At 43.2% G+C, this 21,915-nt stretch overlaps 1 protein-coding gene across 1 annotated transcript; it reads right to left on the reverse strand.

Moving 5' to 3' along the window:
• Positions 1–8,080: 8,080 nt before the first annotated feature.
• On the reverse strand, positions 8,081–21,633 carry LOC121550606 (probable cyclin-dependent serine/threonine-protein kinase DDB_G0292550). The gene is made up of 5 exons (XM_045216010.1): positions 21,578–21,633; positions 13,527–13,898; positions 10,434–13,214; positions 9,297–10,268; positions 8,081–8,354 (listed from the first exon to the last, which is right to left on the reverse strand). Exons 1-5 carry the CDS (start codon positions 21,631–21,633, stop codon positions 8,081–8,083), a joined length of 4,455 nt encoding a protein of 1,484 aa, XP_045071945.1.
• Positions 21,634–21,915: the final 282 nt, after the last annotated feature.

Raw genomic sequence — 21,915 nt, forward strand, 5'->3', positions numbered from 1 at the left:
ATCTAGATGTAGTGCCTAGGATTAGGGTCTAGGGGTCAATTTGCAATGCAGCTTGGCCTTAACTTAGATTTTTGTGTTTAACTATAGCTTTGATATCACAGGTTTTCATCTATTTTGTTACAACCATATAATCCAGTGTAAGGCTCGAGTACATGTAAATCTATATGCTCAATCGGATGTAGGCTAACAAATTATCTTGATATTGGCTAGCAATACTCCATCTTTCATTCATTCATTCATTCATTCATTCGTATGTTCATTCATTTATCAATTCAGGTATTACACTTTTTTTCAGTTGGCCTCCCCGTTGTCAAGACAACAGAAACCCAGCACAAACCAGTATAGTCCCAGGTCTGGATAAAATAATATTTGTTTAGGCCTTGCACCTGACGTTCATATCCTAAAAAAAGACTTGGTTGCACCATCATGGGTTGTTTTCACAGCAGACTTGGGAGAACAAAGGGTTTGGTATGTGGTGTGTGTGTTGCAGTACTTGTTATCCGTTTTACGGTTGACTTCTGAAAGCCTTTTTTGTTACTGGTAAGATCTAAGAGCTCCGGATGTGTAGATGTCTGTGACTGTACTGGGTAACACTTTATTTGGATTGTCCATCTGCAGGTGCTCTACAGACTATCAGTAACATTTCAACTAACTATCAACTACCCCAACCCTAGCCCTAACCTAACCATAAACATAACCGTTACCATAACCTTATTCTAAACCTAACCCTAACAGTAACCTTAGCAAGCAGTTGAATATCAACAGATAGTTTGTTGATAGTATGAGCATCTGTAGAGTGTATACAGGTGGACAATCCAGGCTATCCAAATTAAGTTTGACCCTGTACTGTAATACAATCATGAGTTCCTCTTACTCTCTTCCTGTGTGCGTGTGTGTGTCACACAACCATTAGATTGATATTAGGGGGGTATTCCAGAAGGATGGTTTAACAAATTCAGGATTCCCTGAACATTCCCTGGCTTTTCTTAACCAGATGAGGGAGTCCAGAATTTCATATCATACCCCCAAGACATTCTAACCTCTCACCATTACAATAACAGTGGAGGTAAGCATTTTGGAGGGTGTATGAGATTTGTGCGTCCGTTACTTTCTCATTCATCATTATTTAAGATTCATTCAGGACTATCCGTAATCATGGTAGCATCCACATTAATGTAGAAGTGTTTAGAAACATATTATATTCTTGTTTACAATAAAAGTGACTCCAAAATGACACAGCACATTATTTACCATTCATTTCTATTGGGCACAACATAATCTGAAACACATCCAAAACAAACTGTAAATGCGTCCAACAAGTTTGTAGAGTCACAAGCTTGATGTAATAACTGTGTGCTAGGAATATGGGACCAAATACTAAAGTTTTGATTACTTTAATACACATATAAGTGAATTTGTCCAAATACTTTTTGTGGGGAACTACTGTATTTAAAGAAAGTATTGTAATTTCTAATCTGTTCACCCGACATAGATGAAGATTCCCGCAAATTAAAGCTGACAGTCTGCACTTTAACCTCACAGTCATTGTATCTTTTCAAATCCAAAGTGCTCGAGTACAGAGCAAAACCAACAAATGTGTCACTGTCCCAATTATTTTGGAGCTCACTGTATATTACCGGCATGACGTTTTTTTATCCAGATTGACAGGCAGCATTTTACACATACCAGTCAACCAAGTGAGAATGACCAGTGTACCGGTGTTGTATTGAGCTGCCTGCTGACCTAAGGTGCAGTGGGCAGCTGTAGCCTATCACAGTGTCGCCGGCGGTAGCTAGTGGCCAATCTTTTTCCCTCCCATGTGTAGCGGGTGATTTGGACAGAGTCAGGCGCAGGAGGTGTAAATCACAGAATAATGGTTTATTCGGCCAATACAGCGGTTCGAAGCAATGCGTAAAACAACTACAGTGTGACTTAATGGCCCACTGGGAAAAACAAAACACACGGGTGAATATCCCTACGATAAAGTACAATATGCTCCACCGAGCTATCGACACCTCCACATGGAAACAATAACACACAAAGACATTGGGAGCAGAGGGAAAACTTATACAGACACTGATGAGGGGATATGAACCAGGTGTGTGTGAAAACAAGACAAAACAAATGGAATGATGAAAAGAGGAGCGGAAGTGGCTAGAAGGCCAGTGACGACGAATGCCGAAGCCTGCCCGAACAAGGAGAGGAGGCAGCTTCGGCGGAAGACGTGACACAATGATTATATTTCAAGTAAGATGGCAGCCTACACAATAAATAATTAATATTGGTAGCCATCTAGATGTCACCGTGATATAGTCTACTAGTCAATGGGGAGAGCATGAACGGCAACAACACCAGGACACAGTGTACTCCTCAACCCTGTGTGATTCGTTCACTCGGCTCTCAGCTGCACGACATATGTCATCGGTCATCGTTTTGTAGGCCAGGAGTGTCCGTATAACCATTTGTTTTAATTTAAACGACATTGTTCCATATAATGTAACAGTATTAGTAAACCAGATCACTTTACCATTATGCAAACATTTGGTGGCACAGAAAAAAATACACATTTTGTGAGTCTGGTCAAATAATCTGCGGTATTGTGTAGCAATGTTTTGTTAGTTAGCAAGTGGTTTGAAGTAGGTGTATCAAGCTGTCTTATTTGTATTTGTTCAATGCCTCAATTAATTGTATTTAACCTTTATTTAACTAGGCAAGTCAGTTAAGAACAAATTCTTATTTACAATGACAGCCTACACCGGCCAAACCCGGACAATGCTGGGCCAATTGTGCGCCGCCCTATGGGACTCCCAATCACGGCCGGTTGTGACACAGTCTGGAATCGAACCAGGGGGTCTGTAGTGACGCCTCAAGCACTGAGATGCAGTGCCTTAGACCGCTGCGCCACTTGGGAGCCCTATATTGGATATATGCTGTAGGTTGGAATCAACCCAAGATGTTGAACCCTGAAGATGGAACAAAGTGCATGACAAGGTGGCCCAGATGAAGCCAGCTGTTCTCAACCCCTACATTGCCCCATTCTTCCAAGAGCTCACAGAGTTTGAATGAAGACCTCTAGTGAGGTAAGTACACACACACACACATACACACACTCACATACACACACACGACACCAGCATGATATGTCACCTTTCTTTTTTACCCACAGAGTAACAGCCCTGGTACTCTCTGTCTCTAATTATATTCTTTATTTTCCAATGCTTGTCCTAATTAAGGGTGAGAAGAGCTAGCAAATCAGAACTGAGGAAGATTATTACGGAGCCCCATGAGGAACATCTGATGCCGCGCTGACTTCTCTCTCCTGGATGCTCTCCTGCCAAAACTGTCCCGTTGTGTGTTTCACTGCCTCTGAACCCCCTTACCCCGAATAGTTGCCCCTGATCATAGATCTAGGATTGTACCCAATGCCAGTTTTAACTTCAAGCTCTCACTTTGTCTCTCTCTCCTACACCCCCACACAGAGGCACACAATATAGTTTTTAGATGTGTTGTAATGATGCTCTTATTTGGTTACATATGTGTTAATTGCTGTTGTTTCTATTGTACATTCTGTTGTTCATTTGTTGTTAATGTTGATACCAATTTTAATACATGTATTTTATGTGCAAATGTATTGTTTTTCTTTAGATTTCAGGGAGACTTTCACTGTAAATGTACAGCATTATCCTGGCACCAGAGTTGCCAGCTCTGTACTGTAATTCTTCCTTTACAGCAGAGATGGTGTAATATATTTCACAGTACTATTTTCCTTACTTTAAAACATTACAGCATCCCTGTACATTTACAGCAGGGATGCTGTAATATGTTTTTTCATTAAGGAATATAGTACTGCAAAATGTATTATAACAATCTTCACCCGGCACAGCCAGAAGAGGACTGGCCACCCCTCAGAGCCTGGTTCCTCTTTAGATTTCTTCCTAGGTTCCTACCTTCCTAGGCAGTTTTTCCCAGCCACAGTGCTTCTACATCTGCATTGCTTGCTGTTTGTAGTTTTAGGCTGGGTTTCTGTATAAGCACGTTGTGACATCTGCTGATGTAAAAAGGGCTTTATAAATACATTTGATTGAATGACATACAGCTAAGGGCATAAAATTATTAGTTAGGGATATTTCATTTTAATCCTGAAAGAAGCCTCTTCTGGGCCAGGAGAAACTGTAACTCATGGTCTCCCCTCGACCACAGGCTACTGGTAAGGAAACATCTGACTATCACATGAAATCATGTAACTTGCTATTTAAAGTCATCACATTTAATTTAAAAACGATAACATTGCTAAATGAAATCTTCTGAATTAGCTAAAGGATCTATTTGAGGTCCAATCAATAGAGGATAGGCCTAAACTACATATTTATTTATATGAACATATTGTTAATTGTGGTGGCTTAGTTGCTTAGTATCTTTTTTTAGCTCCTATAGTTGCTTAGTAACTTTAGGCTCAAATTTAAACTCTTTCGTTCAGCATACATAGTATCAATCTATTTCTTGACCCATTATACACAGTATACAAAACATTAAGAACTCTCTTTCCGTGACATAGACTGACCAGGTGAATCCAGGTGAAAGCCATGATCCCTTATTGATGTTACTTGATAAATCCACTTCAATCAGTGTATATGAAGGGGAGGAGACAGGTTAAATAAGGATTTTTAAGCCTTGAGAGAATTGAGACATGGATTGTTTGTGTGCCATTCAGAGGGTGAATGGGCAAAACAACTCAATATTAGGAAAGTGTTCCTAATGTTTGGTATACTCAGTGTATATATACACTCAATCTTTTTCAGGATATGCGAGACAATCTGTTGTGACCACAATGAGAAACTAAGAACCAGCAAGAAATATTTGGACGTAAGATTAATTTTGTAATGTAGAAATGAATAAAACAATCTATTAAACATTACCTTGTGCACTATAGTTCCCTAATCCTAATGAATTAAGTCAATTTACCAAGTCCTGTATCAAATCAATCAAGTCTGCAAATAATTATATTTAGGCATTGTATTGTTACTGGATGAGTTGAGGTTGAAAGTCCCTTTGTTGTTATTCTTCTGAGGTTGATACCTTCTACAAAGAGCCTGAAGTTAAATTACATTTGAATTAACAACATACTCTCTGCACACCATTCAGTTAGCATAGCATGAACATGCTTAGGCCTTCAGTTGCCACCCAACTTTTCTAGATTGTAATTTATTTATCTTTCTGCCTTGATGTGATACATGTGACACAGCTGAACATTTTTTGTGTTCATGAGAGAGAGACTGACACTGGTTTTGTCACATCAGTAACGGCTCTAATACACCAACTCTATCAGAGAAACAAAGATACACAACTGGGGAAATTGAGCTGTGTTCAAAGCCCTCCCTCATGACTATAGGAGATGAACAATGAAATATGTAAGCAGAATAAAAATGTATCTGAAGGGAGTAATCTGGTGTATTCCAATTTTTATTGTGTGTTGACAGATTTCCCATCACAAACACCCTGCCCAAGACTGATATGTGGTAACATATTATAGCCAGAGTCTAATATTTTAATGAAGTTCAACCAATGAAATATACCTCTTGATATTTTTGAATTCAGAAATACCTTTCTGCGATTACTGTCTAACCTTATCATAACCATTGTCTATGTTTTTGTTGCCATTGTAAACAAATGTCATGTTTAGCTTGAAATTGATATACTGTTATTTATATAATCTCATTCCTATCGTAGGAAAAAAGTGCTATTTCTGTTGTATGTGAACAAGGCATGACAGATTCAGTGGGCACACAATAATAATAATTGAAATGTAACTTAAGGGATGTGAATGTCTTTTCAGGTAATGGATTGCATTTAATTTAATTCCTTCATTAATCCGGTACAGAAAACAAAACCAGCATTTTCTTCATTCATTCAAAGTGTGGGTAATACTGATTTACAAAACAGTATAAATACATCATTCAGTTACAATAAATATTAGTGCAGTAAGTAAAATGATAACTACCAAGATTCACAGACTCTTGTTGATAATTGGTAGTACAGCTGTTGTTGTTTTTTTTACATTATCCTCAAGCTGTTCAATGTTTTCATGTTCTCCATAGCAATTCATCTTTACCCTTTACATTTTTGGATAATAAATAATAATGAATACTATACAATTATAATAATAAATATGATTAGATTGTCTGGTAAGTTTCCCTGTCACAGTGGTGATCAGTCTATCAGTATTAGTCAAGCAGTTGTGACAACATAACAAGACAGATGAGTAGACTTGTCTTGTAGCTTATTCCACTGGAGGCGGCAGCATTGGATGTTGTTGATGCAACAACAGATGATGTTGAAGCAGCTGTGTTTGTTGTAGGACCAGCTGTTGTTGTTTTTGTTGTTGTTGCTGTTGTTGTTGGGGCGGCTGTGGTAGTTGTGGCAGTTGTAGTTGTTGTCCCTGTAAGACCACAGAAGTTAACTCGTAAAAATTATACCAATAATAGAGTGCCATGTGTCAATGTTGAAAGTGATGACAATGACAACAAGGTCATCAATGATGGCTATACTTACTTGCAGTAATGGAGGTTGTATCAATGTTGAGGAAGGTTTTCCCATGAGACAGAGAGTCAGTCAATCCCTGCACTACACTCGTTGCATTGGGAACCACTGTCTGGTTCTTAAAAATAAGGGTCATGTTGACAATAATTGAGCCACTCCTGTAAACAAAGAAATATATACATATTTAGTTTTTCTTTTCAGGTCAGATGCTTAAACAGTTGTTTCCAAAAAAGTATTATGAAAACAAATCAATGTGTAGAGTAAATATTTTGAAGTGTTCTTTATGTATAATTCAAACGTGTTATATCACTGTATCACTGTTATTTCTAGATCATTCTATTTGAATGGAGACATTCTCAGACTTACAGAAAACAATGAATTGTACTTACGCGAATTTATTAATCCTACACCTTAGGTACGTTAAAGGGTAAATTATTTTGTAACCACGATTAACCTGTGAAAAAAATATATATTATTATCAATAATTTCAATCAATAATTTCAGCAGTGAAGTCAGAATGTTGTTCAAAGACACGCTGATTACCTCTGTGGTAACATTTGCTGCCAGTTCCTGATATGCTGTTGTAGAAGAGTCAGAATAGTCACTTTGGAATGCACGGATCATTCTGAATCCTAATCCCAGTGACCCCTCATCCGCTGTTGGTGCAGCTGTTGAATCTATTGTTGTAGTTGCAGCGGCTGTGTTGGTTGTGGGAGCAATTTTAGTTGTCGTTTGTGTGACTGTGGTTGTTGTAGGAGCAGCTGTGGTGGTTGTGAGAGCAGCTGTGGTTGAAGTTGGTTTCGCTGTGGTTGTCATCGCAGAAGCTGTGGTTGTAGTCGAAGCAGCTGTGGCCATTGTGGTGGTAGCAGCTGTGGTAGTTGTGGGAGAAAGTGTGGTAGTAGTGATGCCAGCTGTGGTGGCCGTGGCAGCAGCCATGGTTTTGGTGGCAGCAGCTGTGGTTGTTATGGGGGCATTTGTGGTTGAAGTTGGAGCAGCTGTGTTTGTGGTTACGTATGCTGTGGTTGTAGTTGGAGAAGCTGTGGTTGTTGTGGCAGCAGCTATAGTTGTTGCAGCAGCTGTGGTTGTAGAGGAAGCCGTGGTTGTCGTGGTAGCAGCTGTGGTTGTAGTTGGAGAAGCTGTGGTTGTAGTTGGAGAAGCTGTGGTTGTTGTGGTAGCAGCTGTGGTTGTAGAGGAAGCAGCTGTGGTTGGAGAAGCTGTTGTTGTTGTGACAGTAGGTGTGGTTGTAGTTGGAGCAGCTGTGGTTGTGGTAGCATCTGCAGTGGTTGTAGTAGGAACAGCTGTGGTTGTCGTGGTAGAAGCTGTGGTGCTCGTCATGGAAACAGTTGTGGTTGTAGTTGGAGCAGCTGTGGTTGTTGTGGGAGAAACTGTGGTAGTCATGATGCCAGCTGTGTTGTTCATGGCGGAAGCTGTGGTTGTGGTGGCAGCAGCTGTGGTTGTCATAGGAACAGCTGTGGTTATAGTTGGAGAAGCTGTGGTTGTTCTAATAGAAGCTGTGGTTGTGGCAGCAGCTGTGTTTGTAGTATCAGCAGCTGTCGTTGTCATCGTTGTGGTTGTAGCAGAAGCAGCTGTGATTGTCGTAGCAGCAGCTGTGGATGTAGTGGAAGCAGCTGTGGTTGTTGTGGCAGCAGCTGTGGATGTCGTGGCTGCTGCAGTTGTTGTAGTTGGAGCAGCTATGGTTGTCGTGGCTGCAGCTGTAGTTGTGGTTGGTACAGCTGTGGTTGTAGTCAAAGCAGCTGTGGTCGTTGTGGCAGCAACTGTGGTAGTTGTTATGCCAGCTGTGGTGGTTGTGGTGGCAGCTGTGGTTGTAGAGGAAGCAGCTGTGGTTGTTGTTGGTGAAGCTGTGGTTGTGGTTTGATTACCTGTGGTTGTTGTGGCAGCTGCTGTGGTAGCTGCTGTGGTAGGTGCTGTGGTTGTGGTGGCTGCTCCGATGGTTGTAGTTTGAACAGCTGTGGTTGTCATGGCAGCAGCTGTGGTTGTGGGTGTGTCTGCTGTGGTTGTAGTTGGAGCAGCTGTGGTTGTTGTGGCAGCAGCTGTGGTTGTTGTGGCAGCTGCTGTCGTTGTGGTGGCTGCTCTGGTGGTTGTAGTTTGAACAGCTGTGGTTGTCATGGCAGCAGCTGTTGTCATGGTTGCATCTGCTGTGGTTTTAGTTGGAGCAGCTGTGGTTGTTGCGGCAACATCTGTGGTTGTTGTGGCAGCATCTGTGGTTGTTGTGGCAGCAGCTTTGTTTGTAGTCTGAGCAGCTGTGGATGTCATGGCAGCAGCTGTTGTTGTCATGGCTGCTGCAGTAGTTGTAGTTGTAGCAGCTGTAGTTGTAGTTGGTACAGCTGTGGTTGTAGTCAAAGCAGCTGTGGTCGTTGTGGCAGCAACTGTGGTAGTTGTTATGCCAGGTCTGGTGGTTGTGGCGTCAGCTGTGGTTGTTGCGACAGCTGTGGTTGTGGTTGCAGCAGCTGTGGTTGTTGTGGGGACATTTGTGGTTGTAGATGGAGCTGCTGTGGTTGTCGTGGTAACAACAGTGATTGTAGTTGGAGCAGCTGTGGTTGTAATTGGAGCAGCTGTGGTTGTAGTTGGAGCAGCTGTGGTAGTAGTGGAAGCAGGTATGGTTGTTGTGGCAGCAGGTATGGTTGTTGTGGCAGCAGTTGTGGTTGTAGAGGGAGCAGCTGTGGTTGTAGTTGGTGAAGCTGTGGTTGTCGTGGCAGAAGATATGGATATTTTAGGAGCAGCCGTGGTTGTTGCAATGCCAGCTGTAGTTGTAGTTGGAGCATTTGTCGTTTTTGTGGCAGAAGCTGTTGTTGTTGTGGCGATATTTATGGTTGTAGTTGAAGCAGCTGTGGTTGTGGGGACAGCTGCTGTGGTTGTGGTGGCAGCACCTGTGGTTGTTGTGGCAGCAACTGTGGTTGTGGTGGCTGCTGCAGAAGTTGCAGTTGTCGTTGTCATGGAAGGAGCTTTGGTGGTTGTCATGGACGTTATTGTGGTTGTCGTTGGAGTTGTTGTTGTCGCAGTAGCTGTGTTTGTAGTTAGAGCAGGTGTGGTCGTTGTAGTGGCAGCTGTGGTTGTTGTGGCAATATTTGTGGTTGTAGTTGGTGCACCTGTGGTTGTTGTGGCAGAAACTGTGGTTGTGGTGGCTGCTGCAGCAGTTGCAGCTGTCGTTGTCATGGCAGGAGCTGTGGTGGTCATCATGGACGTAGTTGTGGTTGTAGTTGGAGCACCTGTGGTTGTTGAGGGAGCAACTGTGGTTGTCGTGGGGACAACTGTGGTTGTAGTTGGAGCAGCTGTGGTTGTAGTTGGAGCAGCTGTGGTAGTAGTGGCAGCAGGTATGGTTGTTGTGGCAGCAGTTGTGGTTGTAGAGGGAGCAGTTGTGGTTGTGGGAGCAGCTGCTGTGGTTGTTGTGGCACCAGCTGTGGTTGTCGTGGGGACAACTGTGGTTGTAGTTGGAGCAGCTGTGGTTGTAGTTGGTGAAGCTGTGGTTGTCGTGGCAGAAGATATGGATATTATAGGAGCAGCTGTGGTTGTAGTTGGAGCATCTGTCGTTTTTGTGGCAGAAGCTGTTGTTGTTGTGGCAATATTTATGGTTGTAGTTGAAGCAGGTGTGGTTGTGGGGGCAGCTGCTGTGGTTGTGGTGGCAGCAGCTGTGGTTGTCATGGGAACAGCTGTGGTTGTAATTTGAGAAGCTGTCATTGTTGTAGCAGCAGCTGTGGAAGTCGTAGCAGCAGCTGTGGTTGTACTTTGAGAAGTTGTTGTTGTTTTAGTAGCTGTGTTTGTAGATGAAGCAGCTGTGGTTGTTGGGGTGGCAGCTATGGTTGTAGTTGGAGCAACTCTAGTTGTCGGGGCAGCTGCTGTGGTTGAAGTGGCAGCAGCTGTGGTTGTAGATGGAGCACCTGTGGTTGTAGTTGGAGCAGCTGTGGTTGTGGGGGCAGCTGATGTGGTTGTTGTGGCACCAGCTGTGGTTGTCGTGGGGACAACTGTGGTTGTAGTTGGAGCAGCTGTGGTTGTAGTTGGAGCAGCTGTGGTAGTAGTGGCAGCAGGTATGGTTGTTGTGGCAGCAGTTGTGGTTGTCGTGGGGACAACTGTAGTTGTAGTTGGAGCAGCTGTGTTTGTAGTTAGAGCAGCTGTGGTCGTTGTGGCAGCAGCTGTGGTTGTAGTTGGAGCACCTGTGGTTGTTGTGACAGCAACTGTGGTTGTGGTGGCTGCTGCAGAAGTTGCAGTTGTCGTTGTCATGGCAGGAGCTTTGGTGGTTGTCATGGACGTTATTGTGGTTGTCGTTGGAGCAGCTGTGGTTGTAGTTGGAGTTGTTGTTGTCGCAGTAGCTGTTTTTGTAGTTAGAGCAGCTGTGGTCATTGTGGTGGCAGCTGTGGTTGTTGTGGCAATATTTGTGGTTGTAGTTGGAGCAACTGTAGTTGTGGGGGCAGCTGCTGTGGTTGAAGTGGCAGCAGCTGTGGTTGTAGTTGGAACACCTGTGGTTGTTGTGGCAGAAACTGTGGTTGTGGTAGCTGCTGCAGCAGTTGCAGCTGTCGTTGTCATGGCAGGAGCTGTGGTGGTCGTCATGGACATAGTTGTGGTTGTAGTTGGAGCAGCTGTGGTTGTTGAGGGAGCAACTGTGGTAGTTGTGATGCCAGCTGTAGTGACCGTGGCGGCAGGTGTGGTAGTGGTGGCAGCAGCTGTAGTTGTAGAGGAAGCAGCTGTGGTTGTAGTTGGAGCAGCTGTGGTTGTGGGGGCAGCTGATGTGGTTGTTGTGGCACCAGCTGTGGTTGTCGTGGGGACAACTGTGGTTGTAGTTGGAGCAGCTGTGGTTGTAGTTGGAGCAGCTGTGGTAGTAGTGGCAGCAGGTATGGTTGTTGTGGCAGCAGTTGTGGTTGTAGAGGGAGCAGCTGTGGTTGTGGGGGCAGCTGCTGTGGTTGTTGTGGCACCAGCTGTGGTTGTCGTGGGGACAACTGTAGTTGTAGTTGGAGCAGCTGTGTTTGTAGTTAGAGCAGCTGTGGTCGTTGTGGTGGCAGCTGTGGTTGTTGTGGCGATATTTGTGGTTGTAGTTGGAGAAACTGTAGTTGTGGGGGCAGCTGCTGTGGTTGAAGTGGCAGCAGCTGTGGTTGTAGATGGAGCACCTGTGGTTGTTTTTGCAGCAACTGTGGTTGTGGTGGCTGCTGCAGCAGTTGCAGCTGTCGTTGTCATGGCAGGAGCTGTGGTGGTCGTCATGGACGTAGTTGTGGTTGTAGTTTGAGCAACTGTGGTAGTTGTGATGCCAGCTGTAGTGACCGTGGCGGCAGCTGTGGTTGTGGTGGCAGCAGCTGTGGTTGTTGTGGGAGAAACTGTGGTTGTTGTGACTCCATTTTTGGTTGTAGTTGGAGCATCTGTGGTTGTGGTGGCAGCAGCTGTTGTTGTTGTGGGAGAAGTTGTTGTTGTGGTAGTAGCTGTGTTTGTAGATGGAGCAGCTGTGGTTGTTGTGGTGGCAGCTATTGTTGTTGTGGCGATATTTGTGGTTGTAGTTGGAGCAACTGTAGTTGTGGGGGCAGCTGCTGTGGTTGAAGTGGCAGCAGTTGTGGTTGTAGTTGGAGCACCTGTGGTTGTTGTGGCAGCAACTGTGGTTGTGGTGGCTGCTGCAGCAGTTGCAGCTGTCGTTGTCATGGCAGGAGCTGTGGTGGTCGTCATGGACGTAGTTGTGGTTGTAGTTGGAGCAGCTGTGGTTGTTGTGGGAGAAACTGCGGTTGTTGTGACTCCATTTTTGGTTGTAGTTGGAGCATCTGTGGTTGTGGTGGCAGCAGCTGTTGTTGTTGGAGAAGTTGTTGTTGTGGTAGTAGCTGTGTTTGTAGATGGAGCAGCTGTGGTTGTTGTGGTGGCAGCTATTGTTGTTTTGGCGATATTTGTGGTTGTAGTTGGAGCAACTGTAGTTGTGGGGGCAGCTGCTGTGGTTGAAGTGGCAGCAGCTGTGGTTGTAGTTGGAGCACCTGTGGTTGTTGTGGCAGCAACTGTGGTTGTGGTGGCTGCTGCAGCAGCTGCAGCTGTCATTGTCATGGCAGGAGCTGTGGTGGTCGTCATGGACGTAGTTGTGGTTGTAGTTGGAGCAGCTGTGGTTGTTGAGGGAGCAACTGTGGTAGTTGTGATGCCAGCTGTAGTGACCGTGGCGGCAGGTGTGGTAGTGGTGGCAGCAGCTGTAGTTGTAGAGGAAGCAGCTGTGGTTGTAGTTGGAGCAGCTGTGGTTGTGGGGGCAGCTGATGTGGTTGTTGTGGCACCAGCTGTGGTTGTCGTGGGGACAACTGTGGTTGTAGTTGGAGCAGCTGTGGTTGTAGTTGGAGCAGCTGTGGTAGTAGTGGCAGCAGGTATGGTTGTTGTGGCAGCAGTTGTGGTTGTAGAGGGAGCAGGTGTGGTTGTGGGGGCAGCTGCTGTGGTTGTTGTGGCACCAGCTGTGGTTGTCGTGGGGACAACTGTAGTTGTAGTTGGAGCAGCTGTGTTTGTAGTTAGAGCAGCTGTGGTCGTTGTGGTGGCAGCTGTGGTTGTTGTGGCGATATTTGTGGTTGTAGTTGGAGAAACTGTAGTTGTGGGGGCAGCTGCTGTGATTGAAGTGGCAGCAGCTGTGGTTGTAGATGGAGCACCTGTGGTTGTTTTTGCAGCAACTGTGGTTGTGGTGGCTGCTGCAGCAGCTGCAGCTGTCGTTGTCATGGCAGGAGCTGTGGTGGTCGTCATGGACGTAGTTGTGATTTTAGTTGGAGCAGCTGTGGTTGTTGTGGGAGAAACTGCGGTTGTTGTGACTCCATTTTTGGTTGTAGTTGGAGCATCTGTGGTTGTGGTGGCAGCAGCTGTTGTTGTTGGAGAAGTTGTTGTTGTCGCAGTAGCTGTGTTTGTAGTTAGAGCAGCTGTGGTCGTTGTGGTGGCAGCTGTGGTTGTTGTGGCGATATTTGTGGTTGTAGTTGGAGCAACTGTAGTTGTGGGGGCAGCTGCTGTGGTTGAAGTGGCAGCAGTTGTGGTTGTAGTTGGAGCACCTGTGGTTGTTGTGGCAGCAACTGTGGTTGTGGTGGCTGCTGCAGCAGCTGCAGCTGTCATTGTCATGGCAGGAGCTGTGGTGGTCGTCATGGACGTAGTTGTGGTTGTAGTTGGAGCAGCTGTGGTTGTTGAGGGAGCAACTGTGGTAGTTGTGATGCCAGCTGTAGTGACCGTGGTGGCTTCTGTGGTTGTGGTGGCAGCAGCTGTGGTTGTTGTGGGAGAAACTGTGGTTGTTGTGACTCCATTTTTGGTTGTAGTTGGAGCATCTGTGGTTGTGGAGGCAGCAGCTGTTGTTGTTGTGGGAGAAACTGTGGTTGTTGTGACTCCATTTGTGGTTGCAGTTGGAGCATCTGTGGTTGTGGTTGCAGCAGCTGTGGTTGTTGTGGGGGCATTAGTTGTTGGGCTTTGGGCATTCCCTGATGCTGTTGCAAATTAAAAAGCATAGATTTTAGAATAGCTTTTAGAATTTCGTAATGATCTACAATTTAAAGACCAGAGAATGAATTTACCAGTAATCAGGAGAAGGACTGTGAGAATTCTTCTGTTCATCTTTGAAAATGTTTTCTTTTTAGTCTGTAGTCACAGAGAGATGGGCACACATGATTAATGTATAGTGAATCATTACAAACAGAATGACATTGACAAATGTAATATAAACTGCAATATTGTGGAAGGGGATCACCTAATAGTAAATTCACATGAGTATTTTTGTCTGATATTGTACTGTTGTACAGTAAGTATGTGCTAGGAATTTGATTGTTTTAATCAAGTCATCCACAACTTCTTTGTCTTGCTATTTAATATTTTATTAATTTATTAATAATTTTATGTATTATTTTAACCATTATTTATTCATCCAGGAAGTCCTGTTAAGGTCAGAAGGCATCTTTTATGATGGAGAGTGGTAAGCGGTCAGCTCAATAAAAAACGCATAGATACAGTACAGTGCATGTGTTAGTGTATAATCTGTAAATGTATAGATTTACCACTAAATCACTAAATGAGAGGACAATCTTTCGATTTACTGTTTTTACACCTTTACCATAACACATACACAGCAGACCAAAAACATGAATATGAATGACTACAATTACCCACCATCAATCATAAAACATGTAGTCATTAAGAATTGAAACATTTGCACACCGCCTGCATAAAGTCTGCAACTATAGCCTAGAATTCCTCTATCAGGACAAAGCACTCTAGGTTTAACCAGATTATTCCAGGACCAAGGGTCCAGAAAGATAAAATCAGGTTGAACAAATTCTGATCTGGCCCTTGGTACCTGGAATAAGAATTTCACTAGAGATTATTTGAGATTATAAAATCCATGGTTGAACGAGGTCAAGGAAAAGCGGTATAGAGGAAGTTGACCAGTTATAGCCTTGTCAACGAACTCTGATCATAATAAAACATATGATATGTAACACAATAATAGGAAACCACACTTACCCAAAAAATTATATTGTGATGTTGTAGATGAAATCCTCAGAAAGCTCAGTATTCAGTAATGGTACACCTCCAAACTCTACTAAGCTCCTGCATTGCTACAGCCTTTATAGTTTAAAGAACAACCTCGATGACATCATTATGATGGTTGAGATGTAAAAGAAAAGGTGTGTTTACGTCACCTTGTAGAAAAGGGTGTGCTGAGGTGTGTCCTGTACTCATTTTTTGAATTCCTGTACTCTCATATTATGACTGAATTCCTAATCTAGCAGTACATGGAGACACATATACCACGGGTGTAATCATTACTACAAACAGTTGCAAAATGTTCTGTTTTACAACTAAAACTATTGTTTCTATTGGACAGATTCAGTTAGGTCCCTCCCTGTTTTCTGAACCTGCCCTGGACCCGTTTAATGTATGAATTGTAATTGATTGTAATCCATAATGTAAATTAATCTATTACATAATCATTGTGATAACTTAATTTTGTTTTCATCAAGCTGATTTTCCCAACGAAAACTCAACACCACAAACACACAGTGGGGGAAAAAAGTATTTAGTCAGCCACCAATTGTGCAAGTTCTCCCACTTAAAAAGATGAGAGAGTCCTGTAATTTTCATCATAGGTACACGTCAACTATGACAGACAAATTGAGAAAAAAAAATCCAGAAAATCACATTGTAGGATTTTTAATTAATTTATTTGCAAATTATGGTGGAAAATAAGTATTTGGTCACCTACAAACAAGCAAGATTTCTGGCTCTCACAGACCTGTAACTTCTTCTATAAGAGGCTCCTCTGTCCTCCACTCGTTACCTGTATTAATGGCACCTGTTTGAACTTGTTATCAGTATAAAAGACACCTGTCCACAATCTCAAACAGTCACACTCCAAACTCCACTATGGCCAAGACCAAAGAGCTGTCAAAGGACACCAGAAACAAAATTGTAGACCTGCACCAGGCTGGGAAGACTGAATATGCAATAGGTAAGCAGCTTGGTTTGAAGAAATCAACTGTGGGAGCAATTATTAGGAAATGGAAGACATACAAGACCACTGATAATCTCCCTCGATCTGGGGCTCCACGCAAGATCTCACCCCGTGGGGTCAAAATGATCACAAGAACGGTGAGCAAAAATCCCAGAACCACACGGGGGGACCTAGTGAATGACCTGCAGAGAGCTGGGACCAAAGTAACAAAGCCTACCATCAGTAACACACTACGCCGCCAGGGACTCAAATCCTGCAGTGCCAGACGTGTCCCCCTGCTTAATCCAGTACATGTCCAGGCCCATCTGAAGTTTGCTAGAGTGCATTTGGATGATCCAGAAGAGGATTGGGAGAATGTCATATGGTCAGATGTAACCAAAATATAACTTTTTGGTAAAAACTCAACTCGTCGTGTTTGGAGGACAAAGAATGCTGAGTTGCATCCAAAGAACACCATACCTACTGTGAAGCATGGGGGTGGAAACATCATGCTTTGGGGCTGTTTTTCTGCAAAGGGACCAGGACGACTGATCCGTGTAAAGGAAAGAATGAATGGGGCCATGTATTGTGAGATTTTGAGTGAAAACCTCCTTCCATCAGCAAGGGCATTGAAGATGAAACGTGGCTGCGTCTTTCAGCATGACAATGATCCCAAACACATCGCCCGGGCAACGAAGGAGTGGCTTCGTAAGAAGCATTTCAAGGTCCTGGAGTGGCCTAGCCAGTCTCCAGATCTCAACCCCATAGAAAATCTTTGGAGGGAGTTGAAAGTCAGTGTTGCCCAGCGACAGCCCCAAAACATCACTGCTCTAGAGGAGATCTGCATGGAGGAATGGGCCAAAATACCAGCAACAGTGTGTGAAAACCTTGTGAAGACTTACAGAAAACGTTTCACCTGTGTCATTGCCAACAAAGGGTATATAACAAAGTATTGAGAAACTTTTGTTATTGACCAAATACTTATTTTCCACCATAATTAGCAAATAAATTCATTAAAAATCCTACAATGTGATTTCCTGGATTTTTTCTTCTCATTTTGTCTATCATAGTTGACGTGTACCTATGATGAAAATTACAGGCTCTCTCTCATCTTTTTAAGTGGGAGAACTTGCACAATTGGTGGCTGACTAAATACTTTTTCCCCCCACTGTACAAGGTTATTTTTCCAATGACACTCATCCTTATGTATGCGCTACGTGTTCACACGACCATTGATGACACACATAATATGAATGTCTACGAACCACGCCTTTGAGGAAGTAAATAAAGGCTATTATTATGCCAATGATAATGATCTAAGAATAGCTGTCTTCAGAAAGTATTCACACTTCTTGACTTTTTCCACATTTTATTGTGTTACAGCCAGAATTTAAAATTTATTATATTTAGATTTTGTGTCACTGGCCTACACACAATACCCCATAATATCAAAGTGGAATTATGTTTTTAGAATAAAAACATAATAATAATAAAAAAAGCTGTAATGTCTTGAGTCAATAAGGATTCAACCCAGTTGATATGGCAAGCCTAAATAAATTCAGGAGTAAAAATGTACTTAACAAGTCACATAATAAGTTGCACGGACTCGCTCTGTGTGCAATAATAGTGTTTAACATGAAATACTACCTCATCTCTGTACCCCACACATACAATTATCTGAAAGATCCCTCAGTCGAGCAGTGAATTTCAAACAGATACTGAACAAAAATATAAACGCAACATGTAAAGTGTTGGTCCCATGTGAGGTAAAATAAAAGATCCCAAAATCCCAGAAATGTTCCATTCACACGAAAGCGTATTTCTCTCAAATTGTGTGCACAAATTTGTGTACCTCCCTGTTAGTGAGCATTAATCCTTTGCCAAGATAATCCATCCACCTGACAGGTGTGGCATTTCAAGAAGCAGATTAAACAGCATGATCATTACACAGGTGCACCTGGTGGGGACAATAAAAGGCCACTCTAAAATGTGCAGTTTTGTCACAAAACACAATGCCACAGATGTCTCAAGTTTTGAGGGAGCATGCAATTGGCATGCTGACTGCAGGAATGTCCACCAGAGCTGTTGCCAGATAAATTAATGTTAATTGCTCTACCATAATACGCCTCCAACTTCGTTTTAGAGAAATTGGCAGTACGTCCAACCGGCCTCACACCCGCAGACCATGTGTTTTACCATGCCAGCACAGGACCTCCACATCCAGCTTCTTCATCTGCGGGATCGTCTCAGATCAGCCACCCGGACAGCTGATGAAACTGTGGGTTTGCACAACCGAAGAATTTCTGCAAAAACTGTCAGAAACCATCTCAGGGAAGCTCATCTGCGTGCTTGTCGTCCTCACTAGGTTCTTGACCTGACTGCGGTTCGGCGCCGTAACCGACCTCAGTTGTCAAATGTTCCCCTTCGATGGCCACTGACACGCTGGAGAAGTGTGTTCTTCACGGATGAATCCCAGTTTCAACTGTACCGGGCAGATGGCAGACAGCGTGTATGGCGTGGTGTGGGCGAGCGGTTTGCTGATGTCAACGTTGTGAACATAGTACCACATGGTGGCGGTGGGGTTATGGTATTGGCAGAAATAAGCTACGGACAACGAACACAATTGCATTTTATCGATGGCAATTTGAATGCACAGAGATACCGTGACGAGATCCTGAGGCCCATTGTCGTCCCATTCAACCGCCGCCATCACCTCATGTTTCAGCATGATAATGCAGGGCAGCATGTCGCAAGGATCTGTACACAATTCCTGGAAGCTGAAAATGTCCCAGTTCTTCTGTAGCTTGCATACTCACCAGACATGTCACCCATTGAGTATGTTTGGGATGCTCTGGATCGACGTGTATAACAGCATGTTCCAGTTTCCGCCAATATCCATTAACTTTGCACAGCCATTGAAGAGGAGTGGGACAACATTCCACAGGCCACAATCAACAGCCTGACCAACTCTATGTGAAGGAGATGTGTTGCACTGCATGAGGCAAATGGTGGTCATACACAGATACTGACTGGTTTTCTGATCCACGCCCCTACCTTTTCTTTAAGGTATCTGTGACCAACAGATGCATATCAATGGAATTCATTTCAATGGACTGATGTCCTTATATGAACTGTAACTTTGAAATGGTTGCATGTTGCATTTATATTTTTGTTCCGTTCAAATTATAAATCCAATACAGAAAAAAAATAGATACTACTTAATTAATTTTTCTTCATTTATTTGAAGTACTCAAATTATTTTTGTGTAATACTGAATTAAAGTGCATAATACCAGTTAATTAGTTATTGCTGTGACTATAAGGATGATTACTTAAGGGTTAAGGGGACAGCATAGCAGCATTTGTTTTAGAAAATCCTCCAGCTATTTCATGTTCTCTATAGGAATCTTTACTGTCGCCTCCTGAGTGGCGCTGCGTACTAAGGCACTGCATCGCAGTGCTAGAGGCGTCACTACAGATCCGGGTTTGATCCCACAGCTGGCCGCAACCGGGAGACCCATTAGGTGGCACACAATTGGCCCAGCATCGTCCAGGTTAGGGGAGGGTTTGGCTGGCTGGGATGTCCTTGTCCCATAGCGCTCTAGCGACTCCTTGTGGCAGACGGGCGCATGCACGCTGACTTCGGTCGCCAGCTGTACCGTGTTTCCTCTGACACATTGGTGCGGCTGGCTTCCGGGTTAAGTGAGCAGTGTGTCATGAAGCAGTCCGGCTTGGCAGGGTTGTGTTTCAGAGGAACCGTTTGCTTATTATTCTATAATCAAAGAGTAAGGGTGAAATCATTATATAGGACAACATCATTCATAAGGTAAAAGACAAATAATGACAAACAGAATGACCATGACAAATTAAATATAGGACATCACTATATTAACTTCCCATCACTAGTTTTTTTCTGGTATTGCACAAAGTTAGGGATCTCCGATTTTCACTTTTCAAACAAAGTCATCCACAACTGCTTTGTCTTGGTATGAATATATTGTTAATCTATTGTTTTATTAAACACATCTTGAAAAGATGATTTGTTACACAATAAATGAAAAACACACTTACCCCCCCAAAAATGGGTTATGGATGTAGGATTTTCAGTTTACTCCTTAAAAGTGCTGGCAGTTCAGCAATGCTCTTCAATTGTGATGCTGTAGAAGAAATCATTTTAGCAGCTGAGTAAATTCTCCAAACGGTGTACCTCCAAACCTCTCCTAAATTCCTGAATTGCTACAGCTTATATAGTTTAAAGAACACCCTTGATGACATCATTAATGACAAAGGCATGCTCAGGTGTGTCCTATACTCCCCATCTGCTGAAAATAGAATAACGTCTCCCTCCAATTAATGCTGAAATCCAATCCAGCAGGACATGGACATACACTACACATTCCTTGATGCACTTTATGTATCATTATAATTGATTGTAATACATAATGTAATGTTATACATGACTGTGATCAATATTTGTCAGATATCCCAAGGAAATTGAACTGGCTTAAAAAGGCTTATGGAAGTAATTTTAAGAGTTTATTCCCCAAGAGTGCCAAGTATGCTCTCCCATGGGATGCTACAGAGGTACGTTTATATCCAAATACTGTCCCAGCAGTGCATCTTAAAACTTCTGAATCGCTATTATAAACAGTAACAGTACACAGTAACAATGACATAAGGATGAGGAAGGACAAATAGGTCTGATTGGTCTGGTCCATCTGGATGAAAATTATTTGGTGTGGACATCATACCATTAGTCATGTACAGGTAACTGCCAAAATAATGGAAACAATTTAGTAAATGACGGATACAGAGTATATTGAAAGCAGGTGCTTCCACCCAGGTGATGTTACTGAGTTAATTAAGTAATTAATATCCCATCATGCTTAGGGGCATGTGTAAAAATGCTGGGCATGACATTATTTTGGCCATTATATTGTCTACTATGGCTATGCCCCCATAGGATGACAATGACCCCATCCACAGGGCACGAGTGGTCACTGAGTGGTTTGATGAGCATGAAAACGATATATGCCATGGGCCGTCTCAGTCACCAGATGTCAACCCAATTGAACACTTATGGGAGATTTTAGAGCGGTGCCTAAGACTTTTCCACCACCATCAACAAAACACCAAATGATGGAATTTCTTGTGGGAAAATGGTGTCGCATCCCTCCAATAGAGTTCCAGAAACTTGTAGAATCTATGCCAAGGTGCATTGAAGCTGTTCTGGCTAGTGGTGGCCCAACACCCTGTTAAGACGCATTATGTTGGGGTTTCCTTTATTTTGGCAGTTACCTGTATGTGCTGTTTTTGTTTGGGACATATAATTGGTGCAGCATACAACATTGACGACAAAGATGACTGACAGGTTTAATGAGAACTTGGGGAGTTGTCCTCCACTCTATAGATTCGGAATGCAACTCCATTCTATGATTTGTGTAAGAGTTATAATTATATGTTTTGAACGTACTGTATACCCACACAATCTTCCCACAAATAGTTTTGGTACAATCAAATCATTCTGCAGTCCTTCGCAACTAATCTAGAGCTGAAATTACGAACAAAACTGGTCAGAAGTATTCGTAACACTATGATAGCGACATAAATGGGCATTATGTGTCCCCACCTTGTGAGCTCCCTGTCACAATTGCATGTCTCCGAACACGCCTGACACACCCACATAACTGAGAGAACACATTCCCTCCCAACAATAACAATGGCAAAACCCTGTGAAATGAGCAAATAATGTGAGTGTGTTATTGTTTGGAGTTATTCAGGTGTGTTCGGAGAGATGCAATTGTGACAGGGAGCTCACCAGGTGGGGCAACACCATGCCCAGTTATGTGGCAATTATATTTTTATGAATACAGTGAGGGAAAAAAAGTATTTGATCCCCTGCTGATTTTGTACGTTTGCCCACTGACAAAGACATGATCAGTCTATAATTTTAATGGTAGATTTATT

This window comes from Coregonus clupeaformis, unplaced genomic scaffold (assembly GCF_020615455.1).
Source record: "Coregonus clupeaformis isolate EN_2021a unplaced genomic scaffold, ASM2061545v1 scaf0579, whole genome shotgun sequence".
In the NCBI taxonomy this organism is placed as follows: Eukaryota; Metazoa; Chordata; class Actinopteri; order Salmoniformes; family Salmonidae; genus Coregonus; species Coregonus clupeaformis.

Coding starts and splice junctions, on each gene's coding strand:
- LOC121550606 (XM_045216010.1), bottom strand. CDS start 21,633: ATGTGGGTGTGTCAGGCGTGTTCGGAGACATGCAATTGTGACAGGGAG. Junction 13,899..21,577: donor TGTGACAGGGAGCTCACAAG/GTGGGGACACAT, acceptor CAACAACCACAG/CTGCTGCAACCACAACCACA. Junction 8,355..9,296: donor TCCAACTACAACTACAGCTG/GCATTGCAACAA, acceptor CTACAACCACAG/CTGCCACCACAACCACCACA.